This window comes from Anabrus simplex, chromosome 6, assembly GCF_040414725.1.
Source record: "Anabrus simplex isolate iqAnaSimp1 chromosome 6, ASM4041472v1, whole genome shotgun sequence".
In the NCBI taxonomy this organism is placed as follows: Eukaryota; Metazoa; Arthropoda; class Insecta; order Orthoptera; family Tettigoniidae; genus Anabrus; species Anabrus simplex.
In genome coordinates this window covers 247688525-247713226 of record NC_090270.1, presented here as the reverse complement: position 1 = coordinate 247713226, position 24702 = coordinate 247688525, and the positions used below count along the sequence as shown (strand labels likewise).

At 40.1% G+C, this 24702-nt stretch overlaps 1 protein-coding gene across 3 annotated transcripts in view; it reads right to left on the bottom strand.

Moving 5' to 3' along the window:
- LOC136876397 (histidine protein methyltransferase 1 homolog) overlaps positions 1-24702 on the bottom strand; it is a 111633-nt gene that overhangs the window by 69617 nt on the left and 17314 nt on the right. For all 3 annotated transcript variants that reach the window (XM_067150340.2, XM_067150338.2, XM_067150339.2), the window contains exons 2-3: positions 18720-18926; positions 3883-4046 (exon numbers count right to left, since the gene is read on the bottom strand). In XM_067150340.2, coding sequence (XP_067006441.2) covers positions 3883-4046; positions 18720-18926 — 371 coding nt within the window. The remainder of the gene's footprint in view (positions 1-3882; positions 4047-18719; positions 18927-24702) is intronic.

Genomic DNA, 24702 nt, shown 5'->3' with positions numbered 1-24702 from the left:
GTAAACACCTGACAAAAATTATGTCCAAACTTATTAAATATACCAAACAATGTATGTAAAAGCACTATAACTTAACAGAAAATGCACACGAAGCACAAGGACTTGAATGTATTATTACACCATAACCTGTAGTTAAATTGTTTTCCTTCATCTCATAGTCGTGCAACAATGTCACCACTACACAATTATCAACGTATTTGCAAATAAATTGCATAAAATGCTTGTTTTGCATTGCCTTTATATCTAGTTGTATTGGAGGATAAGAGACAGCTTTGAAACAATAATGGCAATCCTTGTTATACAGTATAGAGGAGAAGAGACATTTTGTAAACATAATTGTGATGCACTCCAGTCAGTCATATTGCTGTGGAAAAGAGACTCTTTGGAAACACAGCTCATATTTAACTGAGTTTAGTGCTTATAAAAAGGACATTCTGCCTCAAAAACTCATCACCATTCCGCAGAGAAAGGGATGGACATTATCATTGTACCCATAAGTCAGTTTCCTCAAAATGTGGAGGAAGGACATTTTGGAAATATGCTCCTCTATGTCCGATTTAACTAATTTTACGAGAGAAGCAAAAATGATGTGTCTATCATGAATAAGCATATCCCTCCCGTCTTCATTATGGCTTGTCCAGCCGGAAGTGCATCCGCTAAACAGTTGTGAAGTAGATGTGACCTTGAATCATATCCCTGCTCCTATCAGTCTGTCTTTACTGTTTGGCCATTGAAACATGACATACTCTGTCAATGCATGTAAGTTTTTTCATGTCTGCTTGATGTGTGTCTACCAATAATGGACCTTCTCTTCACCTATGTTTGATGTATATATCTGCCTATGACCAGCGTACTGTAGCTGCTCTATTGCTAGTTGTAAACGTGCAAAGTAATGGCAAGTAAGTGTGAGAAAAAGGGAGCAGCAGAGAGAGAAGACAAGGACAAACATGAAAACACAAAAGGAGGAGGACAATCTCCACATCTCCATACACTCTCTTCTTTGAACAGATAGGCTCTCTCCTCATCAATCCCAGTTGTTCTACATTCATCTCTTCTCAGCCGCCAACAAACTTGTTTCTGCTTGCCAACTTCATCAGGAGGGCGGGCATCAACACACGGGTCATCTTGACAGATCTTCAGTTCCTCTCTCTCTCTCTGAATATATATGACTTGATTTGACACTGTTTGTTCCTTTCCAATATTTATTAATTAATTATATATTCTCACAACTTCTTCAGCCTTCAGTTTAGAAGGGGAAAAAAGGGATTTTCAAAACAGAGCAAACACAAAGGCTGTCTATCCCCACCATAAAAATAAAAGTGGAGACGCTCATAAAGAACTTGCTTGGACAAGAAAATGGGCCAACAGTCATAAAACAACCTTAAACTATCAATCTGTGATTAATCTGAAACAAGCTGTGATGGTCTAATTTTTCATTCCGTATGCGTGTAAACGGAAACAAGATTGTAAAACATTTGATTTTAAAATACTTCAGTATTCCAGTGGACCAGCTAACTATCAGAGTTCAGAAATCCTGTCTGTTCTTAACCATTGAGGCAGACATTGCTGGTACATAACACCTAGCATGCTTTAAAATGTGAATTTCCACTGCATATGCAGAACTATTTTGAAGCTTATCCACTTGAACGGATTTAAAAGAACTGAGAAACATATCTTAGCATGTAATGTTATGTATTTTTGTTTTATTCATTCTGACTGTTCAACTGCATGTAAACCTCCTTCCAACAGCTTATGTAATAGTTGTAGGAATGAATACCAGTACCAGTTAACTATTTACCCTACATGACCTGTGTTCGTGACAGGCTATACCAAGTTTAGTACCATAGATTCACTGACAGGGAGATCAGGGCTTCAAGCATAGTAAACCCCTGTGTACATCCTAAATTCACAATAATACCCAGTCCCTCTCCCACAAAGTTTATACACTCAAATGCCAAACCTAGCAAACTGAGAAGGGTTGGACTGGACATAACTTAGGAGACCACAGAACCTGAATCCATCCACAGTAACATCACATGTTATAAATTCACATGAATTTGGTTTCCAGACAGCTGACCACTGGTTGTATCTTCCCGAGTTTATCAGTCTGTTCAGTGAAGGTGTCATCAAAGAAATGAAGAAATCGACTTATCACAAACTGTTCATGAATCACTGTTGCATTAAAAATACGGTTTTCAATAATTTTTCACTTGAAAATATTGCTTAATTTAGACAACTAAAACAGGGTTGGAAGTTTTTATCATTATCGATGGGCAACAAGTATTTCACACTAAATTCTGCCTGCTCAGATATACGTGGTTTACTAACTCAGGCATCGTCAATTGAGAGCAAAATACCTTCGGAGCCAGTTTGCTCCCCGCTTTCGAGGAACAAGAGCAGGTTAACGAGTAAGTAGGGGAAGTTCATGATGTAATGCGTACTGAATGCCAGTGGCGCAAAGGTATAGCACATCTATCTTGACTGGTTAGATTCCGACACGATATGCGTGCACTCATGCGAGGTGACATTCCGTATTATACGAACATGCAGTGGTTAAGTAGAGGAGAAGTTTTACATAGCTTCTATGCTCGGAAGAAAGAAATAGCTCTCTTTATGGAAATCTACTGTTACCTCTATCACTACTTACTGTGCATGTATAATGTACAGTGAACCACTAGGAGGACTGAACAATGGAAAATAGAAAGGAGATGTGGCATTTCTAGTACTATAGATCTCACCAGCCATCTTAATGATCTTAATTCCTCCCTAAAAGGTAGAGATCTTATCATTATTCACCTCTGTGATCGTGTTAAAGCTTTTGCTTTTTTTTTTTCTATTTGCTTTACGTTGCACTGACACAGATAGGTCTTATGGCGACGATGATGGGATAGGAAAGGCCTAGGAGTGGGAAGGACACGGCCTTGGCCTTAATTAAGGTACAGCCCCAGCAATTGCCTGGTGTGAAAATGGGAAGCCATGGAAAACCATCTTCAGGGCTGCCGTCAGTGGGGTTCGAACCCACTATCTCCCAGATGCAATGTTAAAGCTCTTAAGCTAAAAGTACTACTGTAGGAAAGTCAGTTCGTGAATAAAGGCTTCGCATTTTCCGACTTTGACTGCTGAGTTGTGTCTAGCTCCAAACTATTCCGGTAAAACATTAGAAGAATATAAAGAGGTTGTAAGTCACTATATGATGAATTTGAGAGTAGGTTTCATGATATTCAGGCATTAGAAAATGATCTGCAGATGTTCGCTACGTCCTTCTCAGTGGATGTGCAAACTGTTAGAGCAGAACTGCAGCTAGAGTTGATTGACTTACAGTGCGATATTCGAATGAAAGGTACGTTTGCAAACACAAACAGTTTGACTGAATTTTATGTTCGTTTTCCATGGGAGAGATTTCCTAGATTGCACAAACTTAATGCACATACTGTAAGTATATTCGCATCAACTTATTTATGTCAAAAGATGTTTTCATTAATGCAGATTTGTAAATCTTGACACAGAAGTCGGCTCACCGATGAAAACTTGAAATGTGCTTTGCGACTTTCCAGTACGCAAACGATAGGGCCAAACATTGATACAATACCATCTAAACGAGCCCAAAGGTTCCATGAAGGAGGAGTACACCAGTGATATGTTTTAGTTCATGTGTTTAATTTGTTGTCATAGTTATAAATGCCATACAAATATTGAAACGTATGTTAATGAGAGAGCAAAGAATGTGTACAAATCACACAAATTGTATTTTCTTTCGGTAAATGTACGTATCCCAAAGCTTAAACCAAGAAAAGAGTTTCGCTGTTATGTCACAGAAGACAGTATGTTCATTCCTGTATAATAATATCAAAAAGTGTACATCAAGAGCTCAAGACTACTCACATAATCCTGGAAGTGAACGTTTGCTCCAAATCGCAGGGCCAGCATTCCCAGGAGGCCTGCTCCACAGCCGAGATCGAGCACTCGACAGCCAGCAAACTTAACATCAGGAGCTGAGAGCAGAAACTGAGCAAGGTCGTAAGTGCACTCCCAGATCTTAAAACCACCTGAAAGGAAATTCCTCTTTATCACTCTTCACGTTTTTCCATGGAAGTCCCAAAGAAAAAAGAAAAATATTTATATCAAGAAATGAAATGGCTACGAATTCAAAAACATTACGTTGGATATTCTAGACTTACCCCAGCAATATAAAGCTGAACACTTCTACCTGCTTTCGTCAGAAAAAACAATAATAATGCCTGCTTGATAGTGTTGTATTTGGAAATTGTGCTTCCGAGGTACAGTACTTGAAGTGAGAAACTAATTTTAGTTTTGCTCCTCCCAAAAGGACAAAAGGAGGTTTAAGGTTGTTCCTTTCCTGTAGATGGTCATTTCTAGTCTTTGTTTTACATATCTTCATCTCAAATTTTTTGAACATATTGTTCCACTTTGTCAGATTTTTCTGTTCTTCAGCTTCTGTTTCTCCCCATAGCAGCACATCATCAGCAGGTGGGTCCAGCTTGCATTTGGAAGATAGTATGTTCAAACTCCACCGTCGCAGCCCCGAAGGTGGTTTTCCGTGGTTTCCCATTTTCGCACCTGGCAAATGCTGGGGCTGTAGTTTAATTCAGGCCACGACCATTTCTTTCCCACTCCTAGCCCTTTCTTAACCCATCGTTGTCGTAAGACCTATCTGTGTCAGTGTAACAAAAAGCAAATTGTAAATTAATAATAATGATGATAATTGTTACCGTGTTTTAGCGGTAGGTAGAGGCGTAAGAAGGTGCGGGCGTGAATGGGTTTCAAACTACGGAATCAAAGTTAATGTAAAATTAATTTAAAATTTAACTAGGTTATATTTTCTTTTCAAAAACCAAGCAATAACAGACATGGCAGGTACAATGTAGCAAAACAAGGGGAGATACAATATTTACAGGTTTTGGGCTTCACGCCCTGACTTCAGCGATCAGCTCAGTTTTACCACAAACACAAGTTTTAACAGAGGGGCAGAAAACCCCATTCATCCCTAGGAGCCCCTGGCTCCGAATTACACAGAAAAGCCTCCACGAGGCATATGACACTCCATTTTCAAAAGAGCGATCCGCTCTTAAAATTTAAGCCTCTCAAAGGCCACACCAAACTCTACCTTCAAGCTGTCCTCTAAGGACGTATTCACAGGGGTAAAATACCCAACCTACAGAGGTCTATTACATGAAAAGAAGGTTGATTACATGACCTCTAAAATAACAATTTGAGAGGAGGCGATCTTGCACTCCTAATACACTTTGTTTTTTTTTAAAACCTAATCTGGCTCTGGGCCGCTAACGCAAGGGCTAATCCCATACTACAGAGGTGACTTAGAGAAGAACACTTTACATTACATAAACGAAGAATAGTTTGAGAAAATAAGTTCACCTCAAAACAAATGTGAGTGGGAGCTCGAGAGGGTTAGCACTCTCTATCCCAATATGTAGCTTTACAAGAAAAAGATGAAAAGAGTAATTACATTTTAGGAAAAGGTTACATGATGGAAATGCTTCGAACCCGCCGCGAGTGTTAAACTGCCGACCTAGCGAGAAAAGAAGTTATTAATAGGCCATTACCTGATGTAGAACGGCTGAAGAAGAAAGAGGCGCTTCCCGCCTCCTGCTATGTACTTAATACACTGAAAGATGGAACAGAAGTGGCCCGGAGACCCCAAAATCAGCAGTTTATATCCTCTCGCGGAAGATTCTAGGCGTTAGGGGAAATAAAACACCCTCCCTCAAAGTTTTTATTGGCTAGGGAAAAGAAACCCCTACATAGAGGAAGAAGAAACACATTATTGGTGGAAAATTAATTAAAGAAATTCGGGATTGGCTAGATCCAAAATAAGGGGAAAAAGAGGGGTATACAGCCAACTTAAACAATGACAGAAAGAAATTTAACCAAGAACAAACTCTTGAAATAAAAATTTCTCCAACAAAATAGTTCTTTGATTTCGCGCTAGGTTGCACTATTGTAATTCTTCAGTAGTGTCCTCTAGAAGAGAAAGTTCACACTTCTTACTTCAAGCGAAACAAAAACACATCAAAAGTGACACAGTTCAAAAACTCAAAATTTTCCACGTGGTGACATCTTCTGAGAAAGTAGAGAATTAATAGAATAGATAAAGTTCAACCTTCCTCCAGAAGAGGAGTTTCAACTGGCGCAACTTTTAAATAAACGGTGTAGAGGTGTACCGCCCGGTACAGACCTCCCCCCCCAAAAGTTCCTCCAGGGGTGACACATGAAATCAGTTTGAAACAAAGTCCAAGAAATGATGTTGATACGAAGATAGATAGCAGAAGCATTTACAAGATTTCTTAATTCAGTTTCAAAATGTTGTTGTTGCAGGTGAATGAAAGTCTTTATGTTTGTAGAATTTGAATTTGTGAAGATAAACTTTTAATACTTAAAGGTGAAGAAAAATTTTGCAATGTCCACCAAATATTGTAGTTGAATTCCCAAGTATAGTTATTGCTTATGGTGACTGTCCATGTAGTTGATGTAGATTGAGTCGAATGGCCGGACCGGCCATTGCAGCTTGCGTCCAACGGAGGCCGCTCGGACCCCTCAAGTACCCTGAGATACCGCTCGCCCGCACTATGAGGGGAGCAGAGGTGTTGAAGTACGCCGTGCCCGCGGTGAACAGATACAGGCTGCGGGCATGTAGCAGGTCGTGCGCCGCACATCAGCCTTGGCCGGGAGGTGAGCTCCGGCTCGCCGTGCACATGTCGTCCTCGCTGGAGAGGAGGGGGCCCATCCCCCTTCCCAGTCGCTGCACGGCGCTGCGCGGCTGCGGGGGCGCTGAAACATTAAAGCTAGGCGGCAGAATTGTGTTGGACAATCATTTCCTTTGAGGGTACAGGCTTGTGGAGAGGTTGAGGGGCCAGCGGCGTGTAGATATCCATGGCATTTACTATTATGAAGCCACAGTGTAAGGTGGAGCAGGAGACGGGAGCGTGGTAATGGCCGTGGCAAGAACAGGATGGCAGTTTAACGGGTCGGGGCAGGTTTTACACAAGGCTTACATCTAAAACCAAAATATTACAGAAGGGGCAGAATGCCTTAAAGTGAAACTCAAAAAAAAAATATAACCTTCATATCCTTTCAAAATAATATGAAGCAAGTTAACACAGAAATTACACCGGTTTCACCTGGGACAGGTGAACTCTAAATATCCTCTCGGTGGCTGGATTACTTAGCAATAAGGTAACCGGCGTAAGAAAATCGAGAATGATACAAGGCCCATGAAATCTGGGGGCAAGCTTGCCCGCGGGAACAAAATTTTTGACCATAACCTGGTCACCTACCTTCAAGGTGGTGGGTCTCCGTCCACGATCATACCTTTCCCTAACCTTTTCATGAGATACTTTAAGATTAGCTTTAGCCTTCTTCCAAAGATCTTTAATGTTGTCCGGATCTATTGTCTCGGGCAGAATGTCATTCAGAGACCAGAGGTTAGAGAGCGGCGTGTTGGGAACGAACTTAAACATCAAAGAAGCTGGAGTAAATTTGTGAGATTCATGAACCGCCGAATTCAAAGCAAAAGCTAACCAATGCAGGGACGTGTCCCACCTAGAATGATCTTCATGATGATAGGCAATAAGTGCGGACCTGAGATTACGGTTAACCCGTTCAGCCAGAGATGGTTGAGGGTAATAAGCAGATGTAGTTACATGAGAGATGGACAAGTCAAAACAGAATTTACGAAACAGATTTGATGTAAAAGCTTTAGCATTATCAGATACAATGTGTTGGCACGGACCAAAAGAAGCAAAAATAGAATTTAGGCAAGTAATGGTGGACTGAGCGGTAGCCAGCTTAGTCGGAAATAACCAGGAAAATCTTGTAAAACCATCTACACACACAAAGATGAACTTGTTGGCATTACCCTTTGACTGGGGGAAGGGTCCCACATAATCGATATACAGGCGTTCCATGGGGCGCGACGCTTGATGCGAAGACAAAAGGCCTACCTTGGTGGACATGGTGGGTTTACTAAGCAAACAAGATTTACAAGCTTTTACAAGTTCACGGATTTCACCGTCCATACCTTTCCAAATGAACATTTCACGAATTTTTTCACGAGTTTTAAAGATTCCAAGATGCCCCCCCAATGGGGTCTCATGATAGTATTTGAAGATCATAGGTACAAGAACCGCTGGAACAACAACTTTCATCAACTTATCATGCCTCGAAGGGCAACATAGAACACCATTCCTTAGAACATAAGGGACAGCATGTTCCCCAGAAGAAAGGGTTTCCATTATCGGAGCCAGCGTCGGATCTTCACGTTGGTATTTCTCAATATCCCTAAAAAGCATGGGAGCATCTGTTAAGATGGCATTAACACCAGATAGTATGGACTCGGAAGGTGATGAACTGTCGACCGGTTCGTGGGTCTCTACGTCGTTATGAAACATACGGCTGAGTCCATCGGCAACAACATTTTCAGTACCTCTGATATGCCGTACATCGAATTGGAAGGCAGAAATACGGATGGCCCAACGGGCTATACGACCTGTACGACGCGGCCTACCTAAGACCCAGCTTAAGGCTTGATTATCTGTCTCCAGATCGAATTTGACGTGTTCCAGATAGAGACGGAACTTTTCTAAGGCGAATAAGACTGCCAAACCTTCAAGCTCATATATGGAGTACTTTGCTTCTTGAGCTGACAATGTCCTAGACGCATAGGCGATGGGTCGCCTCCCTAGTTCAGTCTCTTGAAGAAGAACTGCAGCTACTGCTGACGACGATGCGTCGGTTTGGACGATGAATTTCTTCGAGAAATCAGGCATAGCAAGTACAGGGGCATTACAGAGAGCTAATTTCAGATCTTCAAAAGCGGCTTGTTGAGAAGGTCCCCACTCGAATTTGATGCCTTTCCTACGAAGAAGGTTTAAGGGCGCCGCTCTATTAGCAAAATTAGGAATGAACTTCCTGAAGAAATTCACCATGCCAATGAACCTGGCGATACCTTTAATGTCCTTGGGAGGTTTAAAATCACGGATGGCCTGTGTTCTAGAATGATCGACTGCTACACCATCAGGTGACACAATATGCCCTAGGAATGACATAGAGGGCTTAGCAAAGGCAACCTTGGACAACTTAACAGTTAACCCAGCCTTACGAAGGCGATTGAGAACTTCTCGCAAATGATCTAGATGTTCTTCAAAGGTTTCGGAAAATACGACGACATCATCCAAGTAGTGATATAAGTACTCAAATTTGATGTCGGAAAAGACCCTATCTAGTAGCCTAGTGAGCACAGCTGCCCCCGTGGGGAGCCCGAAAGGCACGCGGTTGTATTCATATAAATTCCAGTCCGTGGCAAACGCTGTAAGATGTTTAGACTCTTCGGCAAGGGGAATTTGATTATAGGCCTGATTCAAGTCCAAGATGGTGAAGAACTTGGCCTTACGAAACCATGAAAAGCAAGAATGAAGGTCGGGAAGGGGCACAGATTGCAACACCACCTTCCGATTGAGAGCCCTGTAATCAATGACAGGCCTGAAGCCTCCTTGGGGTTTCGGGACTAGAAAAATAGGCGAAGAATACGCTGACTTAGAGGGCCTAATAATACCATCTTTCAACATCTGATCGATGATTTCTTTCAGAGCCTTCATTTTAGGTGGAGATAGCCTATACGGTGGAAAACGGACAGGAATAGAATCCGTGACCTCAATTTTGTATTCAATAAGGTCAGTAACACCAAGAGTATCAGAGAACACCTCGGGAAACGACTGACACAATTTCCGAATACTATCAGCCTGCTCCTCAGGTAGATGTCTAAGGTCTAACAACATCTCATCCTGGGTAGGCGAAATAGATGAACATGATACAGAATTACACTTTAACAAGGGAATTCTACAATTGGACGCAAATTTGAATGTGCACGACCTACTCTGGAGATCGAGCACAAGACCAGTGTGAGAAATGAAGTCCGCTCCCAATATGATGGGGCAAGACAAACGCTTGGCCACAAACAATTTGATCTTCCATGTAAATTTAAAAACCCGAATTTTGACATGTAAGGAACCTAGAATTTCTAATGGAGATGAATTAGCCGAAACATATTTAACAGGAGATGAGTCATAGTCAGGGAGTTTACAAACAGATTTCAATTTAGAATACCAATCAGCCGAAATAATGGAACAAACACTGCCTGAATCTAAGAGAGCTGTTATAGGCTCATTATTTAACTCAATCTTAAGAAAAGGAACAGGTGCGGGGGTATCCGCCGCAATCCTAAGACACTCTTTAGGGCATTCAAAAGATGAATTTGAAGGCTGGTCGTTCTCTGCATTTACAACCTGTTTACTAGGGGCTAAGTCTCGGGAAGATGGATTAGTCGGCTCAGCCGACGCCACTAGTCACTTTTTATTATTGGAATAGCTGGAATTTGCACCAGAAGTTGGGCAGGAGGGGGTGCTATTTGAGTTTGGGCAATTCTTGGCGATATGTGAGAAGGCCCCACACTTAAAACAGCCTTGTGATGACCCTGCTCCATTCCTTGTCCCACTTGACTTGATCAGAGGACACTTATTCCGCAGATGTTCAGGCGACCCGCAAGCATAACATTTACGGGGATTGACTGGTCGGCGAGGTGGAGGCCGAGTGTTACTAAAGGAAGGCGGGGGTTCTTTCGCGACACGCAAAGAATCGGCGTATCTAACTCCTTCCGCTGAGACGGCCAATGCTTCAAGTTCAGAGAAGGTTTGCGGACACGCCGCGAAACACAAATATGACCTGTAGGATGGCGAAATACCTTCTACAATAGCCTGCACAATCTGATCTTCAGGAAAGTGCAGGGCAAACACCCTAGTGTAGAATTTGATATCTTGAATGAAATCAGCCAAGTTTTCATCCAAGCGCTGTACACGGTAATAGTACTTCTGAATCAGGGAGGACCTGGCCCTAGCCGGGATGAAGTTAGCTAGCAAATGGGCATGGAAATCCTCAATAGATGATTGCTCGGCAATGGCTCTTACGATTTTATCAGAGAGAATACCAATAGCATACGGATAGATAATTTGCAAAATTTGACATGGCGAAAGAGAAAAAACCAGAGCATGATCCTGAAATTCCACTAGAAATCTTAAAAATGAAATTACATCACTGGTGGTGTTGACGGAAAACTTAGAGATACCTCTAAGCAACATTGCCAATGGATGAGGCAAGCTACTGAACCCAGGTGACATAGTCGTTAAAGGTTTCAATGGCAAAGAAGTTAATTCAGAGCGGATGTTACCCAATGACGCACGGCGTTCAGATTCGTTGTTCGATGGGGCAGAGATAGTTTGAGCAGCAACGGTTATCCTATTGACTTCTCCCTGAGGAGGCTCTTCATCACTACCTACGTTCACTGTGGCGGGTTGATCAGTTTTGGGAGGAACTTCGTCGGTTAGCAATTGAGTGACCTTATTAGACAATTCAGAAATAGTTTCAAGGAGCGTATTAGCGTCCTTCCTCTGAACGTCATTCACCTTTAGAGACAACAGATCATTAACTCTATTTGCAAAGTGATACAGCCTGCCTTGCACACGCTTAATTTGATTAGGAGACGGATCGTTTTCATCAAAAAAGCTTACTACAGATGCTAGCCCAGTAATATTCTCGACGATCGTGGAAAGAGAGTCATCAATTTCTTTCTCTCCCAAATTGGGGATGGAAATGGGCAAATCAAGGGACTCTCTAAGCTTGTTGGTGTCGATTGCAACCGTGCCTCCAGATTGCACATTTCTGATAGTTAACTCGTATATCAACTCCTCTTTGCGCAAATAGTTAAGGAGGAGAACATCGCGAGGGCCGGGCATGATGACAGAACAATTTTGAAAAACTCAAAAAATTCCAGCAACTGAGACAATTGTTAGAGTTCGAATCAAAGCAATGTTTAGCCGTCAAAAGGGGCTAAATTGAGACCCATTCAACCACGCTCTGCTACCACTTGTTACCGTGTTTTAGCGGTAGGTAGAGGCGTAAGAAGGTGCGGGCGTGAATGGGTTTCAAACTACGGAATCAAAGTTAATGTAAAATTAATTTAAAATTTAACTAGGTTATATTTTCTTTTCAAAAACCAAGCAATAACAGACATGGCAGGTACAATGTAGCAAAACAAGGGGAGATACAATATTTACAGGTTTTGGGCTTCACGCCCTGACTTCAGCGATCAGCTCAGTTTTACCACAAACACAAGTTTTAACAGAGGGGCAGAAAACCCCATTCATCCCTAGGAGCCCCTGGCTCCGAATTACACAGAAAAGCCTCCACGAGGCATATGACACTCCATTTTCAAAAGAGCGATCCGCTCTTAAAATTTAAGCCTCTCAAAGGCCACACCAAACTCTACCTTCAAGCTGTCCTCTAAGGACATATTCACAGGGGTAAAATACCCAACCTACAGAGGTCTATTACATGAAAAGAAGGTTGATTACATGACCTCTAAAATAACAATTTGAGAGGAGGCGATCTTGCACTCCTAATACACTTTGTTTTTTTTTAAAACCTAATCTGGCTCTGGGCCGCTAACGCAAGGGCTAATCCCATACTACAGAGGTGACTTAGAGAAGAACACTTTACATTACATAAACGAAGAATAGTTTGAGAAAATAAGTTCACCTCAAAACAAATGTGAGTGGGAGCTCGAGAGGGTTAGCACTCTCTATCCCAATATGTAGCTTTACAAGAAAAAGATGAAAAGAGTAATTACATTTTAGGAAAAGGTTACATGATGGAAATGCTTCGAACCCGCCGCGAGTGTTAAACTGCCGACCTAGCGAGAAAAGAAGTTATTAATAGGCCATTACCTGATGTAGAACGGCTGAAGAAGAAAGAGGCGCTTCCCGCCTCCTGCTATGTACTTAATACACTGAAAGATGGAACAGAAGTGGCCCGGAGACCCCAAAATCAGCAGTTTATATCCTCTCGCGGAAGATTCTAGGCGTTAGGGGAAATAAAACACCCTCCCTCAAAGTTTTTATTGGCTAGGGAAAAGAAACCCCTACATAGAGGAAGAAGAAACACATTATTGGTGGAAAATTAATTAAAGAAATTCGGGATTGGCTAGATCCAAAATAAGGGGAAAAAGAGGGGTATACAGCCAACTTAAACAATGACAGAAAGAAATTTAACCAAGAACAAACTCTTGAAATAAAAATTTCTCCAACAAAATAGTTCTTTGATTTCGCGCTAGGTTGCACTATTGTAATTCTTCAGTAGTGTCCTCTAGAAGAGAAAGTTCACACTTCTTACTTCAAGCGAAACAAAAACACATCAAAAGTGACACAGTTCAAAAACTCAAAATTTTCCACGTGGTGACATCTTCTGAGAAAGTAGAGAATTAATAGAATAGATAAAGTTCAACCTTCCTCCAGAAGAGGAGTTTCAACTGGCGCAACTTTTAAATAAACGGTGTAGAGGTGTACCGCCCGGTACAATAATAATAATAATAATAATAATAATAATAATAATAATAATAATAATATTGGTGTGTGGCCTCCAGAGAGGCCTGGTGAGGGTCTTTCAAGTTGACACCTTATAGGCAACCTGCGCATCTGTGAGGATGAGGTTCTATCTATGATTAATTCTAATTCTGAAAGACAGCACACACACACCCTACCCCTGAGCCATTGGAATTAAGGAATGAAGGTTAAAATCCCTGACCCAGTCAGGAATCGAACCCGGGACCCTTTGGACCAAAAGCCAGCTTGCTAAGCATTTAGCCATGGAGCCAGACAATAATAGTAGTAATAACGTTATTGGCATTACGTTTCACTAACTGCATTTAATTTTCAGACACACCGAGGTGCCAGAGTTTTGTCATGCAGAAGTTCCTTTACATGCTGGTAAATCTACCGACATGAGGCTGGCATATTAAAGCAAACTCCTTCAATGAGTGAGACCTCGACAGTAGTGATGTACAAATCATTGCCAACCTCTACTGAAATCAACAAGTGAACATTTGGGTGGATGAAACGTCCAATGAAGTAAAAAATTTGACATGGCGTTCGACAAGGTTGCATGTTGTCTACAGTGCTCTTCAACTTATATTTGGAGGCAATCATCTCTGAAGCTTTGGAAGGGTTTTTTCAAGGCATTGTCATAAACAATGAAGTAATCGACAATTTTCAATATGCAGATGACACACCCCTGATTGCCGGAAGCATTGAAGATCTTCAAGCAGTGCTGGACAGCATGAACACAGTTAGCAATGATTATGGCTTAAGGATGAATGTTTGGAAAACAAAATTTATGGTTGTCAGCAAGGGAGTGATTGATATCACATTATCAGTTGCTGATATAGCCATAGAACGTGTCCATTCCTATAAATACCTCGGGTGCCGCCTGAATGACAAATGGGACACTGCAGCTAGGAAACTAAAGCTCACATTGAACAAATGAAGAATCTGCTGTATTACCAAGATCTTAGTCTGAGAACGTGCTACTTGCTCAGAAGTGTTACATACACCCAGGACTAATGTAATAGACACAAGGGGGGGGGGGGCGTTAACTGAAACCTTAGGGAAGAAGTTTGAGGCATTTGAAATGTGGTTATAATTTCACACGTTTCATATAACAGGTGAAAAACACCAAAGTGCTGGATTGGATAGGCAAGGAAATGGACTAGAATATCGAGCTACAGAAACTCCAATATTTTGGCCGTGACTCAAACCAACAAGTACCGCTAATCATAGAAGGCAAGATCGAAGGACACAGGCCAGGGAGGAGGAAGATTTCCTGGCTTAAGAATTTAGGGGAATGGTTTGAATTTGATTCTGCATCTCTGTTTCTAATTGCAGCCTCAAAAGAAAGGATTGCAATGATGATCGCAAATCTCCGACATGGAGACGGTACGTAAAGAAGAAAATACCACCGGGCTGAGTCGGAATCGAACATGCCAACTTGGACTTCTTCTTCTTCTTCTTTTCTTCATGGAGACTCTAAATAATAGTTCCTAATTAGCGTTGACCTCTATCTTTTGCTACCATGTTTTACCTTCATTCCAACCTAAATATACCTGCTCCCTTCACAAAGCTGCAGGTTGTTCTTATTGAGTCTTCTTGGATTTTTTTTCTCTCTCTCTCCACCTGGTAGTCCTAGAGTGGAGAGTCTGATTCTACCCAGTGCCTCACATTCAAAAAGTATGTGTTCAGCTGATTCTTCTGCTACATTGCATTTTCTACATATATTGTCTCTTATTACTCCAATTCTATGTAGGTGTTTTTTTCAGATGGCAGTGTCCTGTCAACAGTCCTACTACCCATATTATATTTTCTCTGCTGAGTTTCAATAGTATGCTTCTTGTTTGGTCCTTTTATAAGTTCCTTTGCAAGCCTGCATCCTGGAGTATTTTTCCAGTTCTCCATTCGTTTCTTTTGTTCCCATTTTCCTATGTAGTGTCGGGCTGTCCATAGGAAATCCTGCATACAGGTTCTGGGCCTACAAAATATGTTTCTACCCCTTTCCTGGCCAATTTATCTGCCTTTTCATTTCCTTCTATATCTGCATGCCCTGGTACCCATATTATTTTGACAATGTTGTACTTTGAGAGCTTCAGGAGAAGTGAATGGCAATACCAGACAATTCTGGATATTATCCGGACTGCTTCTAGTGCCTTAATGGCTGCTTAGCTGTCCGTAAAAATGAAAATGTTCTTAGTCCTATAGTTCATATTCATATTTTCTTTAAGACATGATGTGATAGCTATCACTTCAGCTTGAAAGACTGTAGTGAGTTTGCTCAGGCTCATCTGGATTGATCCCTCAGGTCTTCCCCTGTTGATCCCTCCTCCTGTGCCATCCACAGTCTTTGAGCCATCAGTCCACCACATTATATCTTCTTTTTCAATATTCCATTTGTTGATATCCCAGTCTTCTTTTTTTTTAATTATCTGGGTCTCAAACAGTTTCTCAAAGTTGTACTTTGGTATCATATGATCAGAAGGCATGTGTAGAACTTCCTCTGTTATTACTCTGTTAATTTTACAGTGTCCTATATTGGGTCTTTGTGCATTCCAGCACTCTGATTGTGCCAGTCTATATGAACTCATTCTAGTCTGTCCTTTTATGAAATTGCATAGCGATGGGAGGTCTAGTAAAGTATTCAAGGCTTCTGTCGGTGTAGTTCTCATAGCCCCAGTTATGGCTACGCATGCCATTCTCTGTAGGCTATCCAATCTAATCCTGACTTTTCCTCGACCTACTTTCTGCCACCAGATGATTGCAGCATAGGCCATCAATGGTCTAATGATCATTGTATATATCCACATTACCATTGATGGTCTTAGGCCCCATGGCTCTTTTACATGCATACAGGAAGTTCTTGGCCTGGGTTATGTTCCTTTCTGTATGTAGATTCCAGGTTAGATTTTTATCTAACACTACACCTAGGTGGAGTGCCTGTTCTTCTTCTTGTAAAAGGGACCCGAGTTATCTTGTTCGGATTGACTGATAGTTGTTCTTCCCGACACCAGTTCTCCACAAGGTTAAGTGATCTTTGCATGAGGTCCTGGATAACACTCATCACCTTATCTCGTACCACAATCACTAGGTCATCTGCGTATCCTTGTGTATAAAAACACTGTTCATTGAGCATAGCTTTGATTTTGTTCACCACGAGGTTCCACAGCAGAGGCGAAAGAACTCCTCCCTGAGCACAGCCTCGTGTGGCCCTAACTGTCAGCGTTTCTTCAAACAGTGTTGTTTTTATCTTCCTTCCATCTCATGGATTTAATCCATTTGACGATGGTTTTACTCACCCTGTGCTCTTTTCCAATGCTTTGATCTCATAGAGTCATAGGTTGTATTGCTGAAGGCTCCTTCTATATCTAGAAATGCTGCCAGTGCAGTTTCATCATATTCTAGGCTCTCCTCTAGTTTACAAACCAACTGGTGAAGTGCTACTTCAGTAGATCTGCCATTTCTATATGCAAACTGATTTTCATGTAACGTTGAGTTCAGTTGGACCGTTCTTCTGATATATTTATCTAGAATTTTTTCCATTACTTTCAGCATGAAGGACGTTAAACATAAGGGTCTGTATGCTTTGGCTTGGGCATAATTTGCCCTTCCAGGCTTAGGTATGAATACTGCTTTAGCTTCAGACCATGATTTCGGCACGTACCCTAAATCTAGACTAGCTCTGAAAAGATCCGCCAGAGCATTGATGAGTATCTCCCGTTCTTCCTGTAGGAGTATCGGAAGTATCTCATCTGGCCCTGGAACCTTTATAGAATGAAACGTGTCGATTGTCCATTTTACACGGTTATGTTTTATTATTCTGTTGGCACAGTTCTATCCCACATAGTCTGCTCTTCGAGCTCCGGTCTCTGTTCCAACCGTTTCTTCTTCTGTCATCTCCTCAGCCTCAGGAAAGTGACATGCCATTGGTATCTCCAGCATGTCCCTCCCCGCCTGAGTAAATGACCCATCTGGTTTCTCCAGTGTCCCCACTTGATTTATATGGGTTGCTTTCAGAACCTTCTGGAGTCTTGCTGTTTCAGGGTGTGATTCCACTTTCTCACAGAACAGTCTCCAAGATTTTCTTTTTTCTTTCTGTTACTCTAGGTTACACTCAGTGAGTTTCCTATGATATATGTCCCACATACCATTTCTAGATGATATTCTATGCAACATCCTAACCTCTTTTTAAATTTTGGCTAGTTTTTTGTTTAACCACCTTAGTTTTTTGGTGTTTTTCTTTTCTTTTAGAGGACAGTTGTCATGGAATGACTCTATAATGGCCTCTTCTAATAGTTCCACGGCCTTATCCAATTCTTTCTGTACTCTCACGTTAGTTGGAATTCTTTGTACAGCCTTCCCTAGAACTTCTCTGCATCTATCCCAGTTAGTTCTTTTTGGGTCACTGTACATCTCTATCCCACATAGTCTTGCATCTATTGCAAATTGGATATGCTGGTGGTCTGCCAATGATGGTTCCTCCAGCACCTTCCAGCCTTTAATAAAGTTTGCAATATGCGTAGTGCTTAGTGTAATGTCTATTACCTCCCTACGATTTTTATTTATAAATGTAGGTTTGTTTCCTAGGTTTAGTATCGTCAACTCAGTTCCAATAATAAACTCTAGTAAAGACTCACCTCTTGCATTGCAGTTTGTGCTGCCCCATGCCGTGTGGTGTGAATTTGCATCTGCTCCAAGGACTAGGTGTTCGCCTTTCCTCTTTGCATTGCAAATTAGGTTCTCAACTTCTTCTGATGGTGGCAGATTTGTTGAGTCATATGGGAGGTATGCAGAGCCTATGGTTATTTCTCTGGGTCCCTCCCAATTTCCAAGTTTAATCTTGGCCACGGTTAAGTCCCGTGAACAGTGTTCCAGCAACATAACACATTTTAGTTTCCTGAACTTGGACTTAGAAGGCCAGTGCTTCTACCACCTGAACCACTCAGCCTGTCTCTTCCATCAGAAAGTGTGCAAGTTTGTCTCTCACGCAGACTAAATGAACAGAAAGAGATTCTGTCCTGATGTTATCAAGTCTTGGATTCAATCCAGCACTGTTTTGCTAATGGATATGAATTCAAGGTTGTTGAGGGTATGAACAAACATATGTCATTATATTAGATAATAAGCTTCTCCTATGGTTGGCATTGTTGTTGTATCTCAACATATCACATTCTGAAGTACTATTAAATGACAATGTCAACTTTAGGGAAAGAGGATAGAACCACTCAGGTGATATAGTATGTCTCACTGATTTACCCTCATACTTAGCAGGCAGCAGGTCAGAATGTAGCAACTCTGCTTGAACAACACTGTCCTCCACTGGCAACTGTTTGATAACATCCTCAGCAACAACGTGTAGAAGGGTGAGGTCACCACAGATGAATAGACTTGTGTTCTTTGGAGGTTCAGTGACTGTTGGGAATTCTTCAGTAGCCTTCTTCCACTCTAGTCCATCTGCTTCATCTAGAATAAATATCACAAGAACTTTTTATATATGGTGGTCGGAAACAACCTGAACCAGGTATATGAGAGTTAGGCATAGATATCAAGGATAATTTAATAAAAAACCACCTATTCGATACTTTCCACTCAAGGATAATTTAATAAAAAACCACCTATTCAATACTTTCCACGTTTAATGTGGTTATTATCTACATGATTTTATGTAGACTTATTTGGTCAGGTACATATTTCACCCATTATTTTGGGCATCTTCAGCCTGTAAACAACCTTTAGGTCAAGGTTTGGGATATTTTTAACCAATGTAAACATACCAATATATACACTATATACAATATATACATTATATACAATATATACAAACAATTAACAAACTCTTAAGATGGGTAACATAAGTTAATACAGTTAGGTTTTTTGGTCCTAATCTATCTAATATGAAAAATGTCCAAAACTAAAATGGATCTTCTTTTCGGTAAAGAGGATTACATATCGGGGTTTATGTAAGCCCTATATCATATTAAGTTCTTGACGTACCGTGTCTGGTGACAGGATGTGTCGTCAACAATAAGTGGAGATTTGAACTGATTGTTGCTTGTAGGTTGGTCAAGATTGAAAATATAAATTTAAATTAAATGTGTTTTAACTTGGCAGTTCTATTCTGGTTAACTTAAAATGTTCAAAAATAAAAATAAAATGAAACGGATCTTTTTAAAAAAAATCATAAGTCTTGAGAAAGGGTGATATTAAAACTGGGGCTTATTGACCCACGATTTTCATTTTCATGTTCTTGACGTAACTAATATTTAAATGTGTTGTCATGCACAAGTGGAGATTTAAAAAGCCGATTGTTGTGGGTAGACTGGTCAAGTACGTTGTGAATGAAACTGTTAGCATCTTGACTTTGGGTCTCATGTAACGTCAAGGAATTGACAAGAGTACAATATTAAGCTGTTTCATAGTTTTAGGCTGCTGCTTAATTGAGAAGAAACATCCTAGACACTTGATACAGTCTTGTGTGAAAATTGTTCCCGTTGATGTGTTGCTTGGTCTTTGGGAGGGATCTTAAGAATATCTGTAATGAAGTAGAAAAATAATTTTGAATTAAAAATTTAGAGCACGCGTTGTGATAAAATGTATTAAATTAACACCTCTTAACTGTAAAATGACTTACTTGTTCAATTAATACTAGATGGACCTGTCTGTTCCAGCAGCGCCTGTCTTATCACCATTTCTACTCCTGGTGTTGTACTGGTGCGGTATTGGAGGGGCGGGGCATGGAGGGAGAGTGGGGGTAGGCTGGTCTATGGGCATGTGTGCTGTTGCTGGAGGGGAGTTTCTAGAAGCGATATGGGCGGGTTTAACTTTTGGCATGGTGGATGAAGCATTTGAGTGTGGAGATTTAAATAATTGAGGGATTTTGTTTTGATCTGAATTCACGATATTAATTAATCTAGGTGTTAATTCGTACAAAGGATTTTTAATTTCATTGACGTCGTTGAGATTTTTATTTTTATTGTAGGTTTGGTCTAAAAAGATGTGTAGATTTTCCGGTTCATTCATTAATTTCCCTTTACCTATGCTTCTAATGATGGTAAGATCTTTCTCTATGGATGTAAAGTGATGGCCCGTTTCTCTCATATGTTGGCTCATCGCTAAGTACTTATTGTGTTTTTAAGCATTATAATGTTCCAGATATCTCGTGTTAAAGCTCCGGCCAGTCTGTCCGATATAAGAAAAATCACATTGTGTACATGTTAGTTTATATATGCCGGACCTTGAATAATGGCTGCTATTGTGATTGACCTTGTTGTGGTTAAAAAATATGTTTCGATTGGTGTTAACTGTCCTGAAGGCTATATTGATATTGTGCTTCTTTAACGTATTTGCGATCTGATGGACGGCTGGGTTGTTATATATAAATGTGGCGAAACTAGTTTTTTTAGGTTTTTCTGGGACAAGGTTAGTGGACAATTTAATTTTGATTTTATTAATCAAACGGTTGACCATATCTATTTTAAACCCGTTGAGTTGAGCAAGATTCCTTATGTACTTCAGTTCAATTTTTAAATTGTTGGGAGAAAGAGGAATTTTTAAAGCTCTATAAATTAAATTATAGAAAGAGGCTTGTTTTTGGGACTTGGGGTGTAGGGATGAATTCATAATAGTTAAGGGAGAGTGTGTAGGTTTCCTGTATATTCGAAAATCGAAGGTATTATGTCTGCGTGTAATAGTTAAGTCCAAAAAGTTTAATGAGTTATTAACCTCATCCTCTTTAGTAAACTTAACATTGGGGTCAATTTTGTTTAGGGACTCCAAGATCTCGTCACTATTAGTGACATTTTTGTCGAAAATTATGAAAGTATCGTCTACAAATCTCAGCCATAAACATACGCCTTTTATTTGTGTTATAATTTTTGTGTGTTCTATTGTGTCCATATAAATGTCTGCTAAGATGCCAGAAAGAGGGTCGCCCATTGCTAAGCCTTTTTGTTGGTAAAACTTTCCATTGAAAGAGAAAAAGTTCTTGCTTAAGACAAAATTTAATATCTTCATGAATTCTTCAATTTCCATCTTACTAAGGCCGCTGTGTTTATTGATATTATCACTGATGATTCTTACAGTTTCTTTGGTAGGGATGTTTGGGTACATATTTATGACGTCATAGGAGCACATTGAGTGATTGGGTCGCAGCTTAAACTTGTTTACAATTTCGCAAAAAGTGAATGAATTTTTTAAAGGATGTTTATTATTGAATACGTAATGTTTTTTTAGAAAGCCGTGAATGAATTTTGATACTTTATAGGTGGGGCTGTTTCTACAGTTTATGATAGGGCGTATTGGAATGTCCTTCTTATGAATCTTTGGTAAGGCTCTGGCTGTCGGAATACTAGGGTTCATGTTAAAAAGTTTTTGTTGTTCTTGTTCATTGAAAAGAAAGTTAGAACTTCTTAATAGAGTTTTTAGATTTCGCTGAATTCTCGTGGTTGGATCTTTGTTGATTATTGTGTATATTTTGTCCTTTAAAAAGTCTTCTGTTTGTTTGAATGTATGTGTTTTGATCTAGGAGAACTGTGGATCCTCCTTTGTCCGCTTTTGTGACAATAATGTTGTTGTCGTCTATTTTCTTTTTTACGTTCTGGATCAATTTTTTGTGGTCGAAATTTGAATATGCGTTTATTTCTTCCGCTAGTTTTGGTAGTTTCTTTTTTACCTCAAATCTGGTATCATTTTGTGTTTCTAAAGGGAGTTTAGAAATGTTAGCCTCGATCTTAGCTACTGTGTTGATAATATCCGTTTCTTTTTTCTTGCTAGGCCAGTTATGTTTTAAGCCTTTAGTCAAGATCCCCATTTCTTCTTCAGAGAACTGTACGTCTGTCAAATTAACTACTGTGGGTGTATTGTTCTGTGAGGGAGCCGCTTTTTGCGTGTCTGAATTACGTTTTGGTAACCGTGATTGGGATGCTTTTAATTGATATAGTTTCTTGTCGAGAGTAACTTGCTTCCTATCCAATAAAGCAATCAATTTATTGTCCACATGTAGTTGGAAAGAGTTCCATTCTAACGGATGTAAAGCCTGAGCTAACACTAAATGCACTCTATACAACTGCAGATTTAAAAGTGACTTATTTTTATATGACGCTTTAATTTCATTTCTTAACCAAATGTCGTTGACCTTGTTTTGAACTCTAATCAAACTTTGGTTAGATAAGTTTTTTCGCTGTGTAGGCTTCAAAAATTTTGGGATCAATTTTAGTTCTAGACACTGTTTTAGAAAGGCTATGTCTTTAGTTAGTTTACAAATCTTGACCTTAAGGTTGAAGTACCTATTTAAACGGTATTTTGCCTGGTTGGCTACCAAATTACAAGTAACAACTCTCATTATTGTTCCGTATTGAAGATGACGTTAGGCATAGATATCAAGGATAATTTAATAAAAAAATTGTATATGAGAGACGGTTGTTCATACTGATAAATAATTTGAAAAAAAATAGTTTGATATCTTGCACTGTCGTCATTTTATCAGCCGATTAGATCACTTCGCAGGTGAATTCAAATGGGCTTTGCAAGGTGGTGCTGCTAAATTTGCATGTGGCTTAAGACCTGCTTGAGAATACCAACTGATGAGCCCAAATTGGCACACTGGGGCAAAATGCTGGCAACCAAGAATGAGTTAGCTGGACAATGTATAATTTCCAATGATGGACCAATTATATTGGAATTATGAATTAACTCATTAAGGGCAAATATTTCAAGTTCTCTATGGGAAACAAAATCTGTATCAACCAATTGAAGAATCAGTGCCAACACTGGAAGGCAGTGTTGACAGTGAATACACATGCGTTGCAGCATGAGTCCAATGTACACATGCTACATGGCTGCTTAACAAACATTTCCATAAATGAATGATCGCCTAGCAGCTTCCGACGGTGAGAAATCAGCATCAAACACAAACACAACATGGGTTTCAGCCAGTGTCACCGTAACGTACTTGCTATGGCGTGATCCTGTCAGCTTGGAGGTCCATGTTCAAATCCCTCTTATGGCAAAGTTTTTTCCCTTTGATTAGACTCTCAAGCCGGTCTTAAGTCGCGTGCAGATTTAGCAACACTGGCCCACAAAACCTGCAAAGCAACCTGATTGGCTAAATTCAGTAGCTGATAAAATGACAATGGTGCAAGATATCAAATTAATTTTTTGAATTATTTATCAGTATGACCTATCCTCTAATGCTCATATTGTTTCCAACCATCCTGTAAAATTAACTGTTTCATAAAGAAAGGGCATCAGTCACATTTTTTAAAAATTGAGTTAACATTGATTTTCTCATCTTGAATGTTCATCACATCATTTTATAAAGAAAGGAGATCATTCCAGCCTCTCCTTCACTGTGATATTGTGATTGGAAAGTTAGTGTTTTGTAAAGGAAGGGCATCGGTCCGGACTGAAGCCCTACTTTTATGAAATACCCATAGAGGTGCTAGGTGTTTGTCAATTAGCAACGTGCTACTCTCTGTTTGTTTTTTGTTTTTTCATTGGTTTGAGGAGATTTGACTGTGTAACTGCATCATTATTGTATACTGAAGTATTTTATTACTTTTCTTTATACAGAATCTATAAAGCTATATGTTTTATCATGTCTGACATTTACAAAGTGACAGTAACAAATGACGATTGTGTTGAACGTGATGAATCAAAAGGAAGACAAAAGTCTGATCCATCACTCTGGAAGCAGAATGTGAGTAAACAACGTCGGACCAAAGGTTTGGAGTATATCAATGCGAAAGGTACAATGATATCAGCAAAAACTGTTGGGCCCGACTGCAGGTAGACTATACTAAAACGTTAATTTACTCAATCTAGTATACTGTATATCTATCCAAACTTACTAGTGAGGTAATGAACAACATTAATTTACTAGCTATATGTGCCTATTTTGTTTCTGTTACATCCCAGGTGCAAGAAGAAATGTATGCAGAAACTGCCTGCTGGTGAAATATTATCAATTTATAGGCAGGTTTCTAACATGGACAGCAAGGATCAACAAGACACGTTCTTACAAGGTCTCATTGATAGTCGTACTGTTGCCCGGCATCGTAAATGAGTGGAAGGTAGTACACGAGCAGTTACATCCACATTCAAATACCATGTAATGGTGGGTGAAAAACAAATAGAGGTATGCTTGAAAACGTTCTGTTCATTGTATGGTGTAGGTTCGAAACGAGTGAGAAGACTTCAAAGACTTCTACTACTTGGTCAGATTTCAAAGGACTTAAGAGCA